Below are 18,499 nucleotides of genomic sequence, written 5' to 3' on the forward strand. Positions count from 1 at the left end.
GAGCCCGGTCGCCGCCAGGCGCGGGGAGTCGAGCGCCGAGCGCTGTCCTTACTCCGCCGCAGAGCGTGACTTCTGGTGGGGGCCTGGCGGGAACCCGAGGGACCAGATCATCTCCCTGCCCTGCGGGCTGGAAAAGGGACAACTTCCAAGAGCCCCTGCCCAGAGCTGGCCCCGGCATCACCACCCGGGACGGTGTTTGGAGGCCTGAGCCCCCTCCTCTCATCCGCCGTCCTCTGCGGCAGAAGTGTCGGGAGGCAAGATTCCGGGCTTGAGTACCTTGAGGACCCTCTGCCGCGCGCGTCCCCTCCGCCGCGCGCGTCCCCTCGGAGCGCGGGGCGCTGCCACGCCACCATCCCCAAACGCGGCGCTCGTTGCCCCTTGGCGGGGGAGGGCACCAGGAGAGGGAGTTTTTCTGGTGAAACGTGGTAGTCCACCTGCTTCCACCTTGACGCGGTGGGAGGGCGAGGCAGGGTCTGGTTTTTCTTGTCGTAGTCGGGAAACCTGGCTGCAGAGCCAGCTCTCCAGGCAGCGGTACCTCTCCTGCTGGTACGAAAGACGCTGTCACCTTGTAGCCAGGTAACCCTTGGGACATCCCGTCTACACCGGTTTCCGCGTTCAGGTGCCCGCGTTACTCAGTTCAGTTCAGTCGCTCAGTCGTGCCCGAGTCTTTGCGACTCCATGGACTGCAGCACGCCAGGCTTCCCTGTCCATCACCAACTCCCGATGTCCATTGATGTCCATTGAGTCGGTGATGCCATCCAACCATCTCATCCTCTGTCGTCCCCTTCTTCTGCCTTCAGTCTTTCCCAGCATTAGGGTCTTTTCAAATGAGTCAGTTCTTCGCATCAGGTGGCCAGAGTATTGGAGTTTCAGCTTTAGCATCATGCCTTCCCTAGTGGCTCAGACGGGAAAGCGTCTGTCTGCAATGCAGGAGACCCGGCCTCGATCCCTGCGTTGGGAAGATCCCCTGGAGAAGGAAATGGCAGCCCACTCCAGTATTCTTGCCTGGAAAATCCCATGGACCGCGGAGCCTGGTAGGCTACCGTCCATGGGGTCGCAAAGAGTCGGACAGGACTGAGCGATTTCACTTTTACTCTTCCAAAGAATATTCAGGGTCTGGTTTTTCTTGACGTCGTCGGGAAACCTTCTGACTGCAGAGCAAGCTCTCCAGGCAGCGGTTCCTCTTCTGCTGGTACGAAAGACACTGTCACCTTGTCTCCAGGTAGCCCTTGAGACATCCCGTCTATACCGGTTTCTGCGTTCAGTTACCCGCGTTACTAGGGTCAAAAATGATGGAGCGAAGTGGAGAACTGAGAAGCCCACCGAAAAAGATACTATGCCCAGCTCACGAAGATGATGGGCTTTCCAAGGAAGAGAGGTGTTAGGATCAAGAAATGGTTGGATGGCATCACCGACCCAGTGGACATGAGTTTGAGCAAACTTCAGGAGATAGTGAAGGACAGGGAAGTCTGGCATGCTACTGTCTATGGAATCGCAAAGAGTCTGAGGCAACTTATCGACTGAACAACAATATTTTTTCCCACTGGAATTCCCAAGGGACAGATTTCCTCCTGTGCAAACAGCTGTGGACACTGTTGATTTGGGCTGAGTCTCACCCTGAGGTTTCTTCCACCTTGTTCTCTGTAGTGCTTTGCTATTCCAGCGTCTGTTGTGCAGAGTGTCAGTTACTTGAAGTGAATGCTGCTCTCCAGAAATGTAATGAGATAAAAATAACTTTTAAAGTGAAAATAATGTTTTCAAATATTTCGTCTGCAGCATTTTTCTCTGCAGAGGAGGAAGTACCATTGAGTTGGAGAATAGGATCCATGTGTTGACCTTGGAGATAGAAGCAATTTAATTCAGGGCATATTGGCTTTTTCTCTAAAGAAAAAAAAAAAGGTATATTAGACTACTTTTTACTTGCGGTAGACTCCAGTATTTTGTCCCTCTTAGTCAGTGAGCCTTCAGTAAAGCTGCATGTCTTTAGAATGTATGTCAGAGTGAGATCATGGAAAAAGCAAGAGAATTCCAGAAAAACACCTATTTCTGCTTTGTTGACTATGCCAAAGCCTTTGACTGTGTGGATCACAATAAACTGTGGAAAATTCTGGAAGAGATGGGAATACCAGACCACCTGACCTGCTTCTTGAGAAACCTGTATGCAGGTCAGGAAGCAACAGTTAGAACTGGACATGGAACAACAGACTGGTTCCAAATAGGAAAAGGAGTAGTCAAGGCTGTATATTGTCACTCTGCTTATTTAACTTCTATGCAGAGTACATCATGAGAAACACTGGGCTGGAAGAAACACAAGCTGGAATCAAGATTTCCGGGAGAAATATCAATAAACTCAGATACGCAGATGACACCACCCTTATGGCAGAAAGTGAAGAGGAACTAAAAAGCCTCTTGATGAAAGTGAAAGAGATTGAAAAAGTTGGCTTAAAGCTCAACATTCAGAAAACGAAGATCATGGCATCCAGTCCCATCACTTCATGGGAAATAGATGGAGAAACAGTGGAAACAGTGTCAGACTTTATTTTGAGGGGCTCCAAAATCACCACAGATGGTGACTGCAGCCATGAAATTAAAAGACGCTTACTCCTTGGAAGGAAGTTTTGACCAACCTAGATAGCATATTGAAAAGCAGAGACATTACTTTGGCAACAAAGGTTCGTCTAGTCAAGGCTATGGTTTTTCCTGTGGTCATGTATGGATGTGAGAGTTGGACTGTGAAGAAGGCTGAGCGCCCACAAATTGATGCTTTTGAACTGTGGTGTTGGAAAAGACTCTTGAGGGTCCCTTGGACTGCAAGGAGATCCAACCAGTCCATTCTAAAGGAGATCAGTCCTGGGTGTTCTTTAGAAGGAATGATGCTAAAGCTGAAACTCCAGTACTTTGGCCACCTCATGCGGAGTTGACTCATTGGGAAAGACTCTGATGCTGGGAGGGATTGGGGGCAGGAGGAGAAGGGGATGACAGAGGATGAGATGGCTGGATGGCATCACTGACTCGATGGACGTGAGTCTGGGTGAACTCCGGGAGTTGGTGATGGACAGGGAGGCCTGGCGTGCTGCGATTCATGCGGTCGCAAAGAGTCGGACGCGACTGAGCAACTGAACTGGACTGAACAGAGTGAGATGGTCTTTCACTCTACCATGACTGATTTTTCAACTTGTCTTTTTGAAATGGATTGTTATTCTGCTTTTCAAAAGTCCCTCATGGGGATTCACTGGCTGTTTGGGAGTTAGGACCCTGTGCTTTCACTTCCATGTCCCAATTCCTTAAGAGCCCTCAAGCCTTAAGGTGTGGTCTCCCCCTCACAAAATATACCTTATGAGTTTACAGTGTCAAATTCAGAAATGGCTTATCTGTTTGTTTATATATTTATTTATCTGCAACTAAGACCCAACATAGCCAAATAAATAAATAAAAATACTAAAAAATCATCCCCATTGAAAAAAAGAGGGGATATATTTTAAGGTATGCTAATTATGAAAGGAAAGTTATGACCAACCTAGACAGCATATTAAAAAACAGAGACATTACTTTGTCAACAAAGGTCTGTCTAGTTAAGGCTATGGTTTTTCCAGTAGTCATGTATGGATATGAGAGTTGGACTGTAAAGAAAGCTAAGTGCCAAAGAATTGATGCTTTTGAACTGTGGTGTTGGAGAAGACTCTTGAGAGTCCCTTGGACTGCAAGGAGATCCAACCAGTCCATCTTAAAGGAGATTAGTCCTGGGTGTTCATTGGAAGGACTGATGTTGAAGCTGAAACTCCAACACTTTGGCCACCTGATGCGAAGGGCTGACTCATTTGAAAAGACCCTGATGCTGGGAAAGATTGAGGGCAGGAGGAGAAGGGGACAACAGAAGATGAGAGGGTTGGATGGCATCACCGACTCAATGGACATGGGTTTGGGTGGACTCTGGGAGTTGGTGATGGACAGGGAGGCCTGGCGTGCTGTGGTTCATGGGGTCGCAAAGAGTCTGATACGACTGAGTGACTGAACTGAACTGAATTATGATTTCAATAAAGTTATTAAAAGAAGGCAAAAAAAAAGCTGTTTGTATGTATCAATTCATTTCATTTGCACAATAGGTGCTATTATTATGCCCATTTTACAAAGGAGGAAGGTAACTTGCCCAGAGTCCACAGCCTGAAAGTTACAGTGCAACATAATTGGTTTTTAGTTTTGTTTTCAAAAGACATAAAAGATTAAACTCACCTGGTTTAAAAGTGAATTTTCACTTGATTTAACAGAGAACTTTTAACTTGAGGTAGTCGACAAGGAAAATGTGTATATGTAGACTCTTTCAATTCTGTATTTCAGGTACTTACAGAATGGGAGGAGTGGAAAGAAAGGGAGGCAGTTAAGGCTAGACACACAGGTGGGAGAAGAAAGAGAAAGAAACAGAAGAGAACAGGAAAGCAATGGACTCCCCGTAGGTTCTGTGGTCAGAGCATTGGCCTCTCAGGATGCTCATTTGGCCTCTGACAGCTACGCCCCGTTCACAAGGGCCTCGAGTTCCGTTTTCGAGTATCCCATTCCTCCCTTTGTGGGAGCCTTGCTATCCTCTGGCAGGATGTTGTTCTCAGAAAGTGGTCTCAGTGAGTGAAGCTCTATGACAAAGGGCTTCTGGCTTCACTGGGAACAGTCCCTGACCTCTGGGGGCCTCAGTTTCCCCCTCTGTACTGTGGAGACAGTGATATGTCTGCTGCCCCCTGGACTTGCTGGTTGAGATGACAAATTAGCAGCATGACTGCACCAAGTCAGGCCTGTGGCAGTAATGCGTGTCATGCTCTGGCCAGTGAGTCTTCAGGGGTCCCCTAGGAATGGCAAGATGGGGACCCCCTCAGCCTTGAGGGGAGGGGGAATCCCTGTCTTCACAGCCTTGGGAGAAGTCTGTTCATTTGCAGCTCAGAGGGCCTTTCAGTAACATCGCAGCTGGAGGCAGCGCGAGTGTTCTCACCGCGCTTGCCCCAACCGTGATTCAAAATTCTTGGTGTGGCTGGCTGAGTTCCTTTGGATTCAAAATCCAGTCACGTTGTCAGAGAAAAATGTCAACCTTACCGGTTGTTAATGGAAGAAAGGAGCTGTTAGATCCTTTAAAGACAGGCAATTTCGACTGCTGTAAATTTATGAATCATTGTGAAAAAAATAATGGCTTTAACTGACAATACCACACGTTAGCAAAGACGTAGAACAGTTGGAACGCGCTGTGCTCTGGGTGGGAATGTCTCTTGGAACCACTTCAGCTGAATCTACTGGAGCTGAACCAGTTTGAATCCTGTGACCCAGAACCTTCAACCCCAGATGGAGGCCCCACAGAACTGCATACGTGTGTGCACCCAAAACATGTGCAAGTGTATCTGCGTATATCCCACTTGCAGAAATCTGCAGGTGCTTACCTTACTGGGGGTGGGGGCAGAGTGGGAGAGTATTTCCTGAAAGAACAGAGTGTGAGTGGGTCTTCTGGGATGCTGATATCATCCTGTTTCCTAATCTTTTTTTTTTTCCTCTTTAATATTTATTTATTTGGCTGTGCCGGGTCCTAGTTGTGGCATGCGAAATCTTGGTTGCAACATGTGGGATCTAGTTCCCTGGCCAAGGATTGAACCCAGGCCCTCTGCAGTGGGAGCTCAGAATCTTAACCACTGGACCACCAGGGAAGTCCCCTGTTTCCTAATCTTGATGCTGCTACTGGGTATTCATGAAGATGAATCAAGTGGTAATAGATTTTGTGCTTATATCTATATGCATGGCCTACTGCTATACAAAATCCTATATAAGGGACATCCTTGGCAGTCCAGCAATTAAGACTTGATGCTTTTACTCCTGAGGGCTCCGGTTCAATCCCTGGTTGGGAAACTAAGGTTCCACAAGCTGTGGGGCAAGAAAAAAAAAAAAAAAAACTTCTTATGGCTTCACATTTTATCATTGCATCTTGCACCAAGAAAGTTTTTTCTCCACGATGACTATCAAGAATTGAGGTCTTATTAAGTGAAGTAAGTCAGATAAACACAAATACATGATCTCACTTATATGTGGAATTTTTTTTTAATGTTACAAATGAACTTATTTACAAAACAGAAATAGACTCATAGATATAGAAAACAAACTTGTGGTTTCCAAAAGGAATGGGGAAATAAATTAGGAGTATGGCATTAACATATACACGCTGCTGCTGCTGCTACTAAGTCGCTTCAGTCGTGTCTGACTCTGTGCAACCCCACAGACGGCAGCCCACCAGGCTCCCCCATCCCTGGGATACTCCAGGTGAGAACACTGGAGTGGGTTGCCATTTCCTTCTCCAATGCATGAAAGTGAAAAGTGAAAGTGAAGTTGCTCAGTTGTGCCCGACTCTTAGCCACCCCATGGACTGCAGCCTACCAGGCTCCTCCGTCCGTGGGATTTTCCAGGCAAGAGTACTGGAGTGGGGTGCTATTGCCTTCTCTGATATACACGATACTATATACTATATAATATAGGTAAAGAACAAGAACATACAATATAGCACAGGGAACTATACTCAATATCTTGTAGTGGAAAAGAATTTGAAAAAGTACACACACACACACACATATATATATATATGTATGTATTTGCTATTGTTTAGTAGCTAAGTCATGTAAGACTTGCAACTCCGTGGACTGTAGTCTGCCAGGCTCCTCTATCCGTGGGATTTCCCAGACAAGAATGCTGGAGTAGGTTGCTATTTCCTTCTTCAGGGGATCTGCCCAACCCAGGGATCAAACCCAAGTCTCCTGCGTCTCCTGCATTGGCAAGTGAATTCTTTACCACTGAGCCACCCGGGAAGCCCCTGGTGCGTGATACTTCTTCCTAAGCAAAACCACTGGGAGACCTAAACACTGCCATCAGATTGAAAATACCATCCAAGACAAAAATATGAATCTGACCTTCTCAAAAACCTCCCAATGGCTCCCCATTCCTTAGGATAAAGCTCCAAACTGCTTAGAATAGCAAACTACCCTTTGCCCCTCCCTGCAGTCCCTGCAAAGTAAAAGTGAAAGTCGCTCTGTCATCTCTGACTCTTTGTGACCCTATGGACTGTATGTCCATGGAATTCTCCAGGTCAGAATATTGGAGTGGGTAGCCTTTCCCTCCTCCAGGGGATCTCCCCAACCCAGGGATCAAACCCAGGTCTCCCACATTGCAGGCGGTTTCTTTACCACCTGAGCCACAAAGTCAAAAACAAGTGCAGCTGGAGATCAGCAGCTTGGAGAGGAACCAAGCAATGAAAATGAAGTGGAGGAAGTACAGCCCCCTCCCCATGTTTGAACACTATGGTCATCAGCACTGGTTCCACCTGCACTCGTGCAAGGGTGGGATTTGAAAAAATGCCTTCACCACTGAGTGTAATGTGGCTTCTGTCCTGCAGGTTTGAATCGGGGCCAGGTCCTCGAAGCTGTTGTGGGTTTCCAAGTCGCTGGTAATACTAATCATCTACTCTTACCTAGTGGGAGGTGTTCATAGGCAAGCATAGGTTCAAGGTGGAATAAACAGTGGGCAGGAGCGTGCAGGTGAGGGCGGAGGCATAGTGAACTTGAAGGTCATGTGAGGCAGGGATGAGAAAGAAAGAGGAGGCAGAGAGGCCACCGTTTGTTTAGGAAGAAGGTGGAGGGCATTGCTGAAGTGGCGCCAGTGATCATCTTTTATGTACATGTTCCAGTCTCAGCACCAAATGGCTTGGAAACATCGCACCACGTGGGACCCCAGATGGCACCAGTAGGACTGTTTAAAAAGCAAATGTAGGGTCTTGCCTCATGTATGGCCCTGGGTGGGCCCTAGCAGATAGTTAAGCAATAGGGTCCCATCTTCCTTGAGCTTAGCTTCTCATTTCAGCCATCCATTGTCCAAACTGTCCCTGAAGGAAGGTGTCCTTGAAGGAAAGAGAAAATTGACTTTCTCTCAGTAGGTCCAACACAGTCTTCCCTTTAGTGCTGGAATTGATCAATGAAAATGGATCAATGGGAATTCAATGGAGGAACTATATAATTCTACACTGGAGGTGTGTCTCTTCTCTCCCTCTCAGGGAATTATTCAATCATTTATTTATATCAATATGGACTCATAAATACATGTACAATTTTTTACTTTTCCTTTTTTTTTTTTGGCCACACTGTGAGGCTTCTGGGATGTTAGTTCTTTGACTAAGGATTGAACCCAGGCCCTTAGGAAATGAGAGCATGGAATCCTAACCACTGGACCACCAGCAAAGTGCAGAAGATGACCTCTCCTTGAATGGGTGTTTGCTTGGTTGCTGTTAACCTTTGCTTGTTTTCTGGAGCTCCTACAATGTTGACTCAGACAGCTTCTAGTTGTTTTCTCAATATTTATATGGTTAGCAAGATTCTTGAAATAAAAAAGTAAAATTCCTAAAGCAAGGCTTTGAGGGTCACAATTTTACTGATACCACTTCCTTCTTCTTTTTGTTATCTCTTTACACTTTCCTTAATCTCTTGTAGCTCTAATTTATGTTCTTATTTTATACAGCAGATTTGTTCATTGAGTTTTAGGAGTCATGACAATATGTATGGTCAGATTCTCATGTGCTCTTGGGTAACATTTTTCCAGGGAGAGGTCTTCATCCATCTTATTTTTTTTTTCCTGTTATTTTCCTCAGTTTTTTTTCTTGTGAATAAATTTATAAACTTAATATTTCATCTTTTATTATTATTGTTTTAATTTTTATTATTCCTCTTTGAATGAAGTGAGTTCTTTGTGGTACTATTTGTCAGAGAAATGTATGGCTGAACCATCAAGACATAATATAGGATTTCCAGGAAGCGATCTTAGCGACTTAGCGACTCTTAGCGATCCCAAGGACTGCAGCCTACCAGGCTCCTCCGCCCATGGGATTTTCCAGGCAAGAGTACATTCAAACCTAGCATACGTAAATAAACCCCTCAAAAAAATGAGTTAAGGTTTAGTATTTTTCTTACAAGGGACAGACTAACATTCTTATTTGGGAACTTTCTGTGAGGAACATGAAGACATCAGGCAAAGAGTGCATAAATCAAACCAACGTGGGGACAGAAGAAAAAACGAGATGTCCCCAGGAAGTCTATCGGAAGCTAAATGGCACACAGAGCCCTGCTCCACGGTCATTCCAGCATGCATTCTGATCTGTGCTCTTCACTGTCCATGGCAAGGTCGCTCTTCAGGAGTGGTCTGCAATGTGGAAGGTCTAATCACCTTCTGATGCCAGGACAGAATTATATGTCCTTTGAAAAACCTTTTTGCTCTTGAGGAAAATGGTCACTTTTCTTCTCATGCAGCTGTATTTTCACCAAGCAGGACAAAACGTAATCCTAAATTTGGTGGATTCCAAACACATGCTCCCCTTTGTTAGCAACAGCAAATATTTTGTCTAGGGAGGGACCACGTCTTTGCTTGGTGTCCCTGGAACCTAGCACAGTGCCCTGTGCTTATCAGACTCAGACAAGAAGCCTGCTCCCAAGAAAGCAACAGTGGAGAGTGAACCTTAGCTCCTTGTACACCACCAACTAGTACACAAATCAGATTAAAATGACTTTAAAATCTTAAGCATTTTAAAACACTGGGGTATTACGCAAGTAAAAGTGCAAATCTTTTTTTTTTGGTTGTTGCTGTGAACTATTTTTAAAGTACTGAATTTGTTATAATATTGCTTCTGCTGTATGTTTTAGCTTTTTGGCCATGAGGCACGTGGATCTTTGCTCCCAAAATTTTATCAATAGTTAATAATGATTAATTAATTTGGTTATTAATTAAGCAAAAATTTATTAATGCGACGCCATGGACTGTACAGTCCATGGAATTCTCTAAGCCAGAATACTGGAGTGGGTAGCCTTTTCCTTGTCCAAGGAATCTTCCCAACCCAGGGATCAAACCCAGGTCTCCTGCATTGTAGGCAGATTCTTTACCAGCTAAGCCACAGGGAAGCCCTTATTAATCAATAATTAAGTTAATTTCATTAAACTTTTCACAACATCCATCTAGCTATTTCTCTCCCTAGGAAGTTCACAATATCCATCTAGCCATTTCTCTCCATAGGAAGTGATTTTAAAGAAATTTACCCATGCTTGACATTTGGTAAGTCTTCAGTTAAATTAGTGTTTATGGAGGGCCTGACCCAGGCTCTGAACTGGAGGTGGGGGGTGGTTTACAAATATGAATAATACTTGGGCCTCTCTTCTGAAGACCCGCATGCATGCATCCATTTTTCACTCTACTGTGATTGTTGGTTTGCTGGTTTATCTTGTCCATTAGATTATAGGCTTTTTAAAAATACTTATTTATTTGTTTTTGGCTGTGCTGGGTATTCGTTGCTGCACAGGCTTCCTCTAGTTGCAGTGCACAGGCTTCTGATCTTGGTGACTTCTCTTGCTGTGGAGCACAGGCTCTAGGGGTACGAGCTTCAGTAGTTGCAGCACCTGGGCTTCAGTAGTTGTGACTCACGGGCTTAGTTGCTCTGAAGCAGGCAGAATCTTCCCAGACCAGGGATCGAACCCATGTCCTCCACATTGGCAGGCAGTCTTATCCATTGTACCACCAGGAAAGTCCCACAAGTTTGTTTTCTATATGTGTGAGTCTGTTTCTGTTTTGTTAATAAGTTCATTTGTATCATATTTTAGATTTCACGTATAAGTGAAATCATATAGTATTTGTCTTTCTCTGACTTACTTCAGTTAGTATGATAATCTCTAGATCCATCCATCCATCCATGTTGCTGCAAGTGACATTATTTCATTCTTTATTTTTCCTATTATTATATATTATATTTTACATAATATAAACAAAATCACTAATATAACTAAATGTCTAGTAGTTTAAACTACAATGAACTACAGAACAGGTGGAAAATGGATTTACTTACTGGCAGCAAATAAACATTCTTTCTTATGGCTAAGTAGTATACTGTTTGCGTGTGTGTGTGTGTGTGTGTGTGTGTGTGTGTGTATACCACATCTTTCTTATCCATTCGTCTGTTGATGGACATTTAGGTTGCTTCTGTGTCCTGGCTATTGTAAATAGAGCTGCTGTGAACTTTGGGGTACACATATCTTTTCGAATTAGAGTTTTCTCTAGAGAATTAGTTTTCTCTAGATACATGCCCAGGAGTGGAATTGCTGGGTGCTGGGTCATGTGATAATTCTATTTTTACTTTTTAAAGGAACCTCCATACTATTCTCCATAGTGGCTGCATCAATTTACATTCCTACCAACAATATAAGAAGGTTCCCTTTTCTCCACATCCTCTCCAGCATTTAGTGTTAGTAGACCTTATCTGAGGTTTTTCTCATGAAGAGGCTGGGGTTGTGTGTGTTTGGGAGGCAAAGTGCCATTTTCATCATGTCTCATCAAGAGTGCGTATTAGACACACGACTAATCATGGTTTAGGTCCATCTTGATCATCTAGCTGAGAGAGTATTTATTGGGTTTGTCCACTAAAATTACTTTTGTTTTCCTTTCTGTACTGTGCTCTTTGAAAAAATCAGTCACTGCGCAACCCCCATTTGAGGATGGAGAGTCCACATCTTAGTCTCCAGACTTGTCAATATGTCTCACAGTAAAGAGGAATGAAGGATGAGGAGGGGTAGTGAGAGGAAGGAAGAATTGGGATGATTATTAGGTTTCCTTTGGGGGCTTCTCTGATGGCTCAGATGGTAAAGAATCCCCTTACCATGCAGGAGACCTGGGTTTGATTCCTGGGTTGGGAAGATCTGCTGGAGAAGGGAATGGCTACCCACTCCAGTATTCTGGCTTGGGGAGAATTCCTTGGATGTACGTACAGTCCATGGGGTCGCACAGAGTCAGACACAACTGAGCAGCTTTTACTTTTCACTTTAGGTTTCCTCTGGGGCTGCTGAATGAATGCTTACTTATGGGGAAGTAATGAATACTTCCTTCATTCATTACTTACTTCAGTAAGTAATGAATACTTACTGATGGGGAAGTCTGGGGGCAGGGACGGGGGAAGGAGAGATTTCGAGGAAACATTCAGGACTTTTTCAGACTTACTGGGATGGTTTACAGAGACTCAGAATGGAGACACCAAATAAGCTATTGATCCAGGGGAATCTAAAACTCTAAGGAAGGTGTGGTTTGCACCTTTGAAGGAATTGAAATTTAACAATAAGAAATGGGTGAGATCTGCTTGGGAAAGAACGAAGGTAGGGAAGATGAAAGGAGCCAGCATCCAGCTCTGAGGACAAGCTGAGAACAACAGTTCAGTTGAAGGAGGAAGAGAGAACAGAAAGTGATGTAGGTACATATTGTAGAGCATGTAATGTGCTTCTCAAACCCCAGTGCTTACCAGAATCACCAGAATCTGGGTAAAGCCCAGATTCCTGGGCACAGAAAGGGTTTGCATTTCTAACAAATTTCCAGGTCAGGCTGATGCTACTACCCTGAGGACCACAGTTCGAGACCTGCTGGCAGAATGAACACTTTTGACTTGAATAGGCATCAGAAAACCGGGGCGGGTGCGGGGGAGGGAGGGGGGGATAAAGGAGGATTTTCAAAGATTGAAGATGAAGGTATTTTCTTGCAGATGGGAACGACTGATAGAGTGAGGGAGCTGGACCACGCAGAAGGGGCAAAGTCCTTGATGATGAAAAAGGGGCTGGATTTGAAACCTCATGGGGGCTTTGGCCTCTGGTGGGACCTAGGCATTAACCCCATGCTAGCAAGTGTGCATAGATTTTGTGGATTAGAGGCAGGAGACTGAGGAAGCTTATACCAGGGAGCTTCTGTATATTCCATAAAGAATGAAGAGTTGGGACTTCCCTGGTGATCCAGTGGTTAAGAATCCACCTTGCAATGCAGGGGACATGGTTTGATCTCTGGTCCGATAACTAAGATCCTACATGCTGTATAGCAAGTGAGCCTGTCACCACAACTACCGAGCCTGAGCCTAAATGAAGATCCCATATGCTGCAACTAAAGTCCTGATGCAGCCAAATAAATAATAATAAAGAATGAAGGGTTTATCTGGAAGATTCTACACTCTGTATTCTCAGGGAAGAATGAAAGCAGAGTGGAGAAAATGAGAGAGGAGTTTTGAGGCAAGGGGGCAATGTATGAACTCATCATCTTGGGGAATGGAAAATCAGTTTCCTAGACGAGCCTAATAGAACTTTTTCCCTGAAATCAGAAAAATGTTCTATAATCTATGCTGTCCAATATGGTAGCCACTAGCCAAATGAGACCATTTGTCTTTAAAGTAAATAAGAGTAGACATTTATTTCTTTAGACTCACTAGGCACATCTCGTGCCTCAGTGGAGAAACAGAGTGGGCTCCAGGTGTGTGAAACCAGCTGGCCCTGGTTGGTCATTTTTCTTCAGTAAGGCTCCCCAGCTCAGGGACAGGCCCAGAGGAAGGCAGGTGGTACAAGCCTTTCAGCATGGGATTTTTTTCAGATGTGTGCAGCAAAGGAAGAAAGGATCAGAGAATTGAGGGTATTGGGGATGGAGGGGTTTACCAAGCAGGACTATAGAATGTCTGGTGCAGAACACTGAACAGGAGCATTGAAGACAAGAGGACCCTCAAATGTGTCCCCACTGTTAAGATGACCCTTCTAGAATAGGCACTCATCTAACTTTATCTGTAAATTGTATCTCAAAGGTAAATTGTTGACAAGAAGCATCTCTTTATAGAACACTCCAGCTAATAAAGAAAAAATGATAGGGCTTCCCTGGTGGATCAATGGTAAAGAATCTGCCTTCCAATGCAGGAGACACAGATTCGATCCCTGGTCCAGGAAGACCGCACGTGCTATGGAGCAACTAATCCCATGAGCCAAAAGAAAAAATATGCAAATCACAGCCACAGGAAGATATCTCCTTGCACCTGTCAGACTGATTATCACTGAAAAGTCTACAAATAACAAATGAGGATGAGAATGTGAAAAAAAGGGCCCCTTGTGCACTGTTGGTAAGAATGCAAATTGGTGCAGCTGCTATGGAGACAGAATGGAGATTCCTCAAAAAACTAAAAATAGAGCTAAACTAAAAATAAACCATAAAATCCAGCAATTCCACCCCTGGGCATAAATCCAAAGAAAATGAAAAAAAAATAAAAGAAGGGAAGATAGAATTAGAGCATCCACAGTCTATTAATATAAATCCCTAGAGAAATATGGACATAGGTAATACATATCAATGGCACTAAACCACACAAACGAGGGACAAGATATTTTACATCGCTTGATGGAAGAACTCAAAAGCAACTGATGGATTCTTGCCGAAAAAACCCATTCTGAGTCTGATCGAGCTTCTAGATCCGGCAACCCCCTTGCAGAACACGTTAGTGTGGGGGCCAAGCAGGAGAAGGGGGATGGAATCAGCACTTCAGAATTGTGAGGCATCCCACCAGACACACAACTTGGCTTCTTCAACAAATTAATTGCAAGGGGTGGGGGGAAGAGATGGAGAGGAAATCTAAAAGAATCTAAAATTCCACATATAGGGACTTACCTAGTGATCTCCTGTTAAGATTCCATGCTTCCACTGCAGGGGGCAAGGGTTCAATCCCTGGTCAGGGAACTAAGATCCCACATGCAACCTGGCATGTTCAAAAAAGAAAAATAAAGAAATAAAAAGGAAATTTTAACTCAGCCATAAAAAATGAAATTCTGCCATTTGCAACAATGTGAATTCACATGAAGGGTATTATGCTAAGTGAAATAAGTCAGACACAGACAAACACTATACGATCTCACTTATATGTATAGCACAGGGAATTACAGCCATTCTCTTGGAATAATTTGTAATGGAATATAATCTGTAAAATTACTGAATCATCATGTTGTACATCTGACATTAATATGATATTATAAATCAACTATACTTCAATTTCAAAAATTAAATAAAATCACATCATCTAATAGAATATAAAAATAGATAAATCAATAAATAGGACATTTCACATCACTACTAGAAAGAGAAAGCCAGCATCACTTTCTTTAATCAGTGGTGAAAATATAGGTCACAATATGTGGCGCTAGTGGTAAAGAATCCGCCAACCAATGCAGGAGACAAGAGACACAGCTCTGATCCCTGAGTTGGAAAGATCCCCTGGAGGAGGAAATGGCACTCCCGTATTCTTGCCAAGAGAATCCCATAGACAGAGGAGCCTGGTGGGCTTCAGGCTGTGGGGTTGCAAAGAGTCAGGCATCTGAGCACATAGCCCAACAGAATGAGGTTGTTAAAGTTTAACTATTTACAGCTGGCATGCCTGCTGCTACTGCTACTGCTAAGTCACTTCAGTCGTGTCTGACTCTGGCATGCCTGACAGAAGATCAAAGCCTGAGGTTGGCTTGCTACTTAAAGGGAATCTAGCCAGTATTAGAAAGGTGTTGAAGACTGATTAGCACCAAGCTGAGATTTTCTCCTGGACCTAGTCAGAAGGGTCTCAATTAAAAAGAGAACCACCTTTTCACCTGGGGCATTCCATGTTAATATTTACCAGAGAGCAGTAAATATACCCCAAACAACCACAGAGCCTTGCCTGGTTGACAAACAACAATGGTGAGTTCATTACTGGGAAGCCTTGTGTTAGGAAAATTACTGAGATATTAATTTGTATTCTGTTCAAACAGTAATTTTTCTTCCATTCGTATCAACCAGGTAGATGTTCCTTCATGCTTTCTAGTCTTCAGGGAGGTTTGGGTTGAAAATCAAGGGTTTTTGAGGGCATCTCTCTTGCAGTCTATAAAGAAAACCTAAACTCATGAGTTGGAGCGGGGGGTGTGGATGGAGAGAGGGCAGGGAGGTTGCTCAGGCTGGGGAGGGAGGCGGAGGCCCATGATCCAGAAGCAGTGAGGAGATGCGGAGGTGGAGAAGGTGGCTCCATGGCAAACTCACCATTGGGATAGAAGCGTGGAGTCAGGTTAAAGAAGATAAAATCTTGTGACTTGGTCCCCATACCTGAGTGTGTGAATCTGGATTCATACATAACTGTAAGTCTCTTCTGGTGATTAGATCAGTAACTCATAATGATAATCAACTCACTCCCAAGCTTTATATATATATATCTCTTACATTTCCAACAAGCTTTATTGTAGACATTGACAAGCTGATTCCAAAATTCATATGCAAATGAAAAGGACCTAGAAGAGTCAAAATAGCTATGAAAAAGAAGAACAAAATTGAATGATTTACAGAACTTGATTCCAAGATTCATGAAGCCACAGTAATAAAGACAGTGTGACATTAAAATACGCAAATAAACCAACAGAATAGAATAGGGTCCAGCGATCGACCCACATGTATACAGACGACCGATTTTCAACAAAGGTACAAAGGTGATTCAGAAGAGACACAATAGTCCTTTCAACAATGGTACCAGAACAATTGTATATTCATATCCAAAAGCTTGAACTTCAATGCACATCTTGTACCATACACAAAAATTAACTCAAAACAGATTATAGACCTAAATTCAAGGCCGTTAAACTACAAAATTTCTAGAAGAAATTTCTGGGAGAAAATGTTCCTAAAATTGTAAGAAAATCTCAAAACCTAATAAATTTTTCTTAGATACATATAATTCTATGATTCAAAAAGAACAATGGATAAACTGGACTACATAAAAATTAAAAACTGCTCTTCAAAGACAGAGCTAAGAGGATGGAAAGACAAGCACCAGACTAGGAAAAAAATATATATATATATATCTGATAGAGGACTTTTCATATTCAGGGAATTCTCACTAGTCCATAATAAGCAAACAACACCCACAGATAGTCAAGATATCTGAAAAGACACTTAACCATAATGAAACATAATTTATTAAGTCTCCCCTAGTGGCTCAGATGGTAAAGAGTCTGCCTGCAATGCGGGAGACCTGGATTCCATCCCTGGGTCGGGAAGATCCCCTGGAGAAGGAAATGGCAACCCACCCCAGTATTCTTGCCTGGAGAATCCCATGGACAGAAGAGCCTGGCAGGCTACAGTTCATGGGGTCACAAAGAGTCAGACATGACTGAGTGACTAACACACTGACATATGTATATACTCAAAGACACATTTTTAACCTGGTGGTGAAAACAGCTCAGGCAATCAGGGAAATGTACATTAAAACCACAATAAAATACCACTCCTCCTATTAGAAGGGCTGAAATTGGCAAATACACACAAGACAAGCATGTGGAGCAAGGGGGACCATCACTTGCTAGGTACTGCCACTTCTAGGTATTTACCCAGGAGAAATAGAAGCATATATCCATACAAAGCTTTTGCAGAAATGTTCATAGCAGCTTATCTATTTATATTTACATGTTTATGTGCCTAAAACATGGAAATTAGTTGTTTCATACGTTCGTACTTAGTTTATAGAACCACACCTTCTGTCTTATAGGAGTAAGTTAAAAAGTCATTGCGGAGACTTCCCTGGTGGTCTAGTGTCTAAGTCTCCTCCCTCCCAACGCAGGGGCCCTGGGTTCGATTCCTGGTTAGGGAACTAGATTCCGCATGCCTCAACTGAAGATCCTATGTGCCACAACTAAGACCCAGCTAAGTCAAATAAACAAATAATTAAAAAAAAAAAAACAATCATTGTGTCCTGCTGGTCTTTGGAGACCCAGCTTGTGGTTCATGGGTAATGGATACACTATCTTTTCTATGACTCACTGGAGAGCAGAGAAGCAAACAAGCGTCATTTTTATTAGGTATTTAGGGGAAACTCCTGGTAGAAAATGACAAAGCACCACTCCCACTGAGCAAGAGGGAGAGAGAATTTATTCAGGAGTCCCAAGGGTAGACTTGCTTCAAGCTGGGCTGGATCCAGAACCGTCCTGAGGACTCAGGCTGGCTCTCTCCGTCTCTTGGCATCACCTTCCTCTGTGTTGCCAACATTCTCAGGCAGCTGCTGGTTGCCTGCCCTGGGCTTGTGTCACATCCTCCCTCACCCTCCAGGGAAAGAGTGTCCTGGCAACAGCTCCTCCCCAGGGCTGGTTCAGTTTGGATCTCTGCCCCGGAAGCAATCACAGTGGCCAAGTCAAAGGGTCTAATTAGCCAGGTTAAGTGCCCACCTGCCCCAGCGGGTAGAGTCAGCCCACCCAGAACTGCATGTTCAGTTACTAGAAGATGGGGGAATGGATGCCGGAGGGCAGGTGGAAAACCAGGTGGCCTCCTCAGGTAGAGGCGTCCCTGCCCCAGACACAGGTGCACCCAGGAGCACGGAGAGCTCATTAGTGTGGAAGAGACACTGAGATCTTGTTCTTGGAAGACTTTGAGTGTGTTTACAGACTGAGTAATCCTCAGGCGAAGGGGGGTCCCCCCATGGCACATCTCAGGCCAGCTGGGGTCCCTGATGGACACACTGCCCATTTCTGCTGAGCGCAGGGTGGATGCTCTTGGCAGCTGGTGCTTTCCTAAGAGCAGTGGTCCTTAACCTTTTAAAACTTTTGTTTTCTCACTTGTGAAATGGGTACAAAAAGTTTTTCTCCCCCACAGATAGTTGTTTGGTGAAACAACATGGCTAGTT

General features: G+C 44.0%; 1 protein-coding gene across 1 annotated transcript in view; it reads right to left on the minus strand.

Moving 5' to 3' along the window:
• Positions 1 to 1,238, minus strand: part of PET117 (PET117 homolog (S. cerevisiae)) — a 5,285-nt gene extending 4,047 nt beyond the window's left edge. The window contains exons 1-2 of the mRNA XM_010862790.1: positions 1,145 to 1,238; positions 277 to 565 (exon numbers count right to left, since the gene is read on the minus strand). Of these exons, the coding sequence (XP_010861092.1) occupies positions 277 to 565; positions 1,145 to 1,238 (383 nt within the window). The remainder of the gene's footprint in view (positions 1 to 276; positions 566 to 1,144) is intronic.
• Positions 1,239 to 18,499: the final 17,261 nt, after the last annotated feature.

Source organism: Bison bison, unplaced genomic scaffold, assembly GCF_000754665.1.
Source record: "Bison bison bison isolate TAMUID 2011002044 unplaced genomic scaffold, Bison_UMD1.0 scf7180017864484, whole genome shotgun sequence".
In the NCBI taxonomy this organism is placed as follows: domain Eukaryota; kingdom Metazoa; phylum Chordata; class Mammalia; order Artiodactyla; family Bovidae; genus Bison; species Bison bison.